This window comes from Suncus etruscus, chromosome 19 (genome assembly GCF_024139225.1).
Source record: "Suncus etruscus isolate mSunEtr1 chromosome 19, mSunEtr1.pri.cur, whole genome shotgun sequence".
Taxonomy (NCBI): domain Eukaryota; kingdom Metazoa; phylum Chordata; class Mammalia; order Eulipotyphla; family Soricidae; genus Suncus; species Suncus etruscus.
The window spans coordinates 11,811,444-11,817,443 of record NC_064866.1 but is presented as its reverse complement, the minus strand read 5'-3'; the positions used below and the strand labels follow the sequence as shown (position 1 = coordinate 11,817,443).

At 39.0% G+C, this 6,000-nt stretch overlaps 1 protein-coding gene across 1 annotated transcript in view; it reads left to right on the top strand.

Annotated features, from left to right (window-relative positions):
* Nucleotides 1-488: 488 nt before the first annotated feature.
* The window catches only part of CTTNBP2NL (CTTNBP2 N-terminal like), a 40,400-nt gene continuing 34,888 nt past the window's right edge, over nt 489-6,000 (top strand). The window contains exon 1 of the mRNA XM_049765707.1: nt 489-603. Coding sequence (XP_049621664.1) covers nt 505-603 — 99 coding nt within the window. The 5' untranslated portion in view covers nt 489-504. The remainder of the gene's footprint in view (nt 604-6,000) is intronic.

Here is a 6,000-nt window from a genome sequence, read left to right as displayed (position 1 = left end):
AAAAACCAAGTTTCCCTATCTTCCCACTAAACACTGTCCTGACTTTGCTCAGATTTCATTTCAGGCAGTTTTCAGGATACCAGAAAATTTCTGTACAGTTTAGGAGTTCAGTTATCTAAAACTTGGAAATCTTTTCAGAGTTTATTGTTTTTTTAATTTTTTGGATGAAACAGAAGTCACTGTACTATCATTTTACCCAAACTTCTAGTGAACAAATTCATCAGTGAATCTTTCTGAGACTTCAGCAGGTTTGTAATTAATTTGCCTAGAGGAAAAATGGTGGAAAATTGATCTCAATAATGAAAGTGAATTTTATTCCCTAAATGCTCAATTATTTGTTAACATTAAAAGGCTCTCTCTTTTCCATTTATCTTTGCTTTTATAGAGTATTTTTGTGCTATAACCGCTGCTCTTTCTTTTTTTTTTTTTGGCCTATTTTTTATGAATAATATCATATTTCTTGTGAAGATCGTCTGATCACTGTCTTTGTTTTAGGCCTGCAGGATGAATCTGGAAAAACTTAGCAAGCCGGAGCTCCTCACACTGTTTAGTATTCTTGAAGGGGAGCTTGAAGCCAGGGACCTTGTGATCGAAGCTTTAAAGGTATGTTAAAAGGCAAGCCAACTCTTTGTGGAGTCCTTTCATTAATGACTCTGAAATTAGAATCGCAATGCGACTAAAATCCTGTTGCTGTGGTGTGCGTTGCTTCTGTGTTCTGTTTATATTCAAAGGAACATCGTAATTGGTGTTTTTCAAGGGAGACTGCAAAAGAGTGACAGTCCTAGCTAATGAAATAGGCCTTGCTCGTTTGTTTTCCCTTATTTCTTTATAGTATGCTATAAGTAATTTCCAGTGGGTTTATTTCTCCAGCGCTTAAGACATTTCTCTTCTGATCCGGCAGATGAGATCTGTCTAGCTTTCTTCATGTGGTTGTTTTTTTTTTTTTTTATGTGGTATCTCTGGGAATCATGCTTATGACTTTGACAATTGCCTCATGTATGTGACGTACATCAATAGCGCACCAAGTTTATTGGCTGAGACTCCCAGAAAAACAGAACTCTGTGACCTCAGTGAAGTTACTCGGTCTGTCTGGAGCAAAACTTCCTGGTCTGTTGTAAGAATAAGTAGTTAGTGTTTGTGTGTAACGCCTTACAGTTTGCCTGGCATTGTGAATAGTGACCCAGTGATGTGGAGTTCATTTTCTCTGATCCTCTATTCCTGTCCTGTCCATTCATATCATGTACGCCATATGTAGAGTACTCAGTGTTAGCTAATCGTCTGAATGAATGTCTCTATTGTGCCCTCAATATTGCCTAAATCTTGAATGATGCTTCTGCCAATATGTATTACATATCGACTTTCCTTTAATGACTCATTTCTGCCACACCCACAGACCTTCCCCTTTGTCATTACTTGGTGGTTTCTGTCTTTATATTCCCTTGAAAACTCTGTTTCTCAAAATTATATTCCATGTTTTTTTTTCTTTTTTGGGGGGCCACACCAGGTGGTTACTCCTGGCTATGTGCACAGGACCATATGGGTTTGGGGACCATATGGGACGCTGGGGGATCGAACCACTATCCATCCTGGGTCAGAGGCATGCAAGGCAGACGCCCTACCGTCTGTGTCACCACTCCAGCCCCAAAATTCCATCCCATCTTTACCAATAGTCCTAGCATGTTGAGATTCGAAACAGCTTTCTGTTTCCTTTTGGGGGGGGGCTTTAAGGACATGGATTTGAGCAACACCTAGCCATTTTCAGGGGCTAATCTTAAATCTGTGCTCTAGAGTGAGCCCTGGCCAGATTTGGGGGACCATACATACATGATGTTGGGGTAAATCACGGTCATTGCCGCTGCAGCCTCATGCAAGGCAAGTGTCTTACCTCCTGCACTCTCTCCAGTCCCTTTCCATTTCTCATCTCATGTTTATATATCAATAAAGAGGGGAGAAGAAGGACTGGAATATATTTTAGCTTGTCCCTCATTCTCAACCCTCAGCCTGTATTTCTCTCAGTCTATATGGGAGCTCCCTGTCTCCTCAGCATTCTCAGCATTTCATTGCTTTTGCTGAGTCAAGAAGAACTTCTCTCAGTAACCCCTTTCAGGACTCAAGAAAACAGTTTCCAGGAGGAGGAGCAGCATTTTAACAGCCATCCAATTAGATAAAACACCCATAATCGATAACGTATATGCCCAGCATATACCTTTACTTGAAGAGATCAAATGTTTGTGATATTGTTGTGTGTCTCCTCAAAAGATTGTCATCATTTTGCAAGGAGATGCTGTAAACCATTACATTGTACAGCTGGTTTTTATTGTGTTGGGATACACTGCCTCTGATTTCTGGTTTGAGATGGTGGTTGTTTTTGATTTGAGAGTGCCTTCTTGTTGCTTTGTTAACAGATGCTTAGTGCTTAGAGCACATGTTTTCCTAAAATATATATAGATATATATTTTTTTTCCCTGCATGAATCCAATTTTAGTGACTTTAAGCAGCTTCTGGCAAGTTGAAAGAACAGCTTGAGAAGTAAGAGCTATAATTACAGGAGCATTTTGATATAAGATACCAGTCAGAATCAGGCGCAACTGTTGTATTTAGTCTCTGTATACAGCCTGTAGGTGATAAAGTCGTCTTCTAAGTCTTCAGCTATATGTAGTTCAGGCGAAATGAATAGCTTCACCAGAAGTGATATGTCTTTAAACAGTCTATTGTTAGATAAAATAAGTAGCAGCTGGGGTGAAGTTTTTCAGTCCTGTGAGAAATGGCAACTGCCACGCCAAATTCTTCAAGTTAAAATGAAATCTCATTTTTATTTGTGGAGCAATATACTTATTGATTTGGTACTTTAGAATTTTACAGTATTATTTCTAAAGACCTTGCTTTACTACGAACAGTGAACCCCATGATGATGGCTTGTTAATTTTTTTCCTTTTAGTATTCTTTCCTTTTTTTTAAATAAAGTCTTTCGTTGAAGCACTGTGCAATATACAATTACAAAGTTGTTCATGACTGAGTTTTAGTCAGACAGTGTACAATGCCCTTCACCAATGCACATTTCCTAACGTCAGTGTCCCCAGTTTTCTTCCTGCCCTTTGCCATCTTCCTTGCTTGCCTCTGTTGCAGACATTTTTCTTTTCTTTTTCTCTCTATCTCTCACTGTGGTTTGCAGTATTATTACTGAAGCAATATTATGCATCACTTGATCACCTTTCAGCACCCAGTTCTTATCCAGGACGATCATTTCCAACTATCATTGCCATAGTGGTCCCTCCTCTGCCAAAACTCACTCCCTTGATGTTTATGGTGCAAGCTTCTGACCATGGACTGATTCTGCTGAAAAGCCCTCTACACTCCTATGTTCACTGCAAATTATTCATAATCTGGAAACAACCCAAATGCCTGAGACCAGATGAGTAGATAAAGAAATTATGGTACATACACAGTGGAATACTATGCAATTGTTTGGAAGAAGGAAATCATGGATGGCTATGGAGAGTATTTTGCTGAGTGAAATGAGTGAGAGAGAGAGGGATAGACATAGAAGGATCTCACAGATTTGTGGTATATATTAAAAAATATGATATTTTTTTTAAAATTTTAGGTGATATTTAAGGATTACTCCTCGCCCTGCACTCAGGGATTACTCTGGCAAGGCTTTGAGGACTATATGTGGTTCTGGGTATCAAACACAGGTCAGCAGCATGCAAGGCAAATATCCTATTTTACTGTTGGTGCAGCCCATAATAGTCTTTCATAGAGGGTTGAAAAGGTTTTGGTCTTTGTCGTAAGTAATTGCTGTTTATTTCCTTTCTGTTGATGTAAAAAAAATAAAATGCATACATACGCACACGACATTTTTTTGCCCTGCTTACTTTTGAAAATAATGTTTTCCCCCTTTCAACTTTATTTTATCTTCCATCTCTGAATGAAACCACCTGCTTCTGTATCACTGCTAAATAAGTAGAAAACCATATTGGAGTGGGCTGGGTTTATATTTGTAAAGTTATACAATCCGTAAGCTGATTCTCCTATAGACTCAGAACTGTAAAAGCTGTATTCATTTCACAGCATTCTGCAAAATGTCAGATTCCAACTCTTGATTTCCTTGAGCCCCAACATTTATGTTCTTTCTCTCTTCCAAATATGAAAATCTTTTCAAGGTTCTGACATAGCCAAGACTTATTTGGCCTAAAATGAGGGAATCCAATGGAAAATAGTGTCATATTCAGCTCCTATATTTGAGTCTCATTGTTCCCGAAGTTATTTGTACTGTATTTGGTCCTATTTGAACTTTCTAATAAAGTCACTTTCTGTTTTAGAAGAAATTACATCAGAAAGAAACACATTCTTTACGAATGCCTTTCCCTTTAGCCACATTATTTGCATGAATGAGAACACTGTGGGAATCCCCACAATGAAAACAAATCACATTGCTCATGCCCCGTCATTGGGGGGCTTTGAGTGGATTAACACCGTTTAGCATGAGAGCTTGGGCTGATTAACTTTGAGCAAACTGATGCAGTGATTTTCATTGAGTACTTTAGAGAAAGCTCAGAGAAAGCTGAAGGAACCTTTATGGTCTTTTATAAAATATTGTTAGTAAAAGTTTAATAGTTAATGTTTGGGTCCTCCACACTGGGATCTTTTTTATTGTTTTTGGGGCCTCAGCCAGCTGTACTCAGGGCTTATTCCTGGCTCTGCATAGGTATTATTCAGATCATTTATTTGTGGTGCAGGAGATTGAACCCAGGTCACACTGTGTGCAAGACAGACTCCCTACCCACTGTATGATCTCTGCAGCTTCCATAGGTGTTTCCTACCTGTACATCTTAGATCTGATGCAAAGCTACACTTGGCTATGACTAAATAGAATATGTCCTATATATTTATTAGTAGCATTTTATTTTGAAACATTGTTTTAAATTGCTTCATAAGAATGTATGGTAAGGGGCCAGAGAAATAGCACAGTGGTAGGGTGTTTGCCTTGCACACAGCCGATCCAGGACAGATGGTAGTTCGAATCCCAGCATCCCATCTGGTCCCCAGCCTGCCAGGAGCAATCTCTGAGTGCAAAGCCAGGAGTAACCCCGAGCACCCCTGGGTGTGTCCAAAAAAACCCAAAACAAAACAAAAATAAAAGAATGTATGTTAATATATAGATCCGTGAGCCTACCAGGAGTGATTTCTGAGTAACCCCTGAGCGCTGCCAGGTATGGCCCAAAAAACAACCAATAAATGAATAAATAAATAAATAAATAACAGTATTTTAAATATTTTTTAAAATAATATATGGTAATATATTGCAATTTTTATGTGGAATTAGCTTAGGCTGTCTTGAATTCCTTTCCTCTGATGTCTTAGTCATGAAACAGGTATGACTTTTCAAGTCTAGAATAGAATGTTGTTTTTGGCCAAAGGCCATAATAGAATTCCCAATCAAGAAACTCACAGACAAAAATGCTGTTGATAAAACACAGTTGGGGGGCCCGGAGAGTTAGCACAGTGGCGTTTGCCTTGCAAGCAGCCGATCCAGGACCAAAGGTGGTTGATTCGAATCCCCGTGTCCCATATGGTCCCCCGTGCCTGCCAGGAACTATTTCTGAGCAGACAGCCAGGAGTAATCCCTGAGCACCTCCGGGTGTGACCCCCCCCAAAAAAAAAAACCCAAACAACAACAACAAAAAACCACAGTTGGAATATGTTTGGGCATGAAACTATAATATATTGCTTTATTGATTTAACTAACTAGTAGATTTTGTCAGCAACCAGGGTTTAAAAAAGCAGAAAATCTAAAATGTTTGTGTGGAAACAATAAATGTGATTTAGAGCCCAAGAGACAGCACGGGAGTTAAGGAATTTGGGGTTTCATCCTGAGACTCTAAATGATCTTTGAGCACTGCCAGTATGACTCCAACCTCCAAGTATGACTTTAATGCCCCCAACCTAAATGATTTATTACAACTGAAAATATTCTCCTTTTTTGCCAGCTGAGAATGA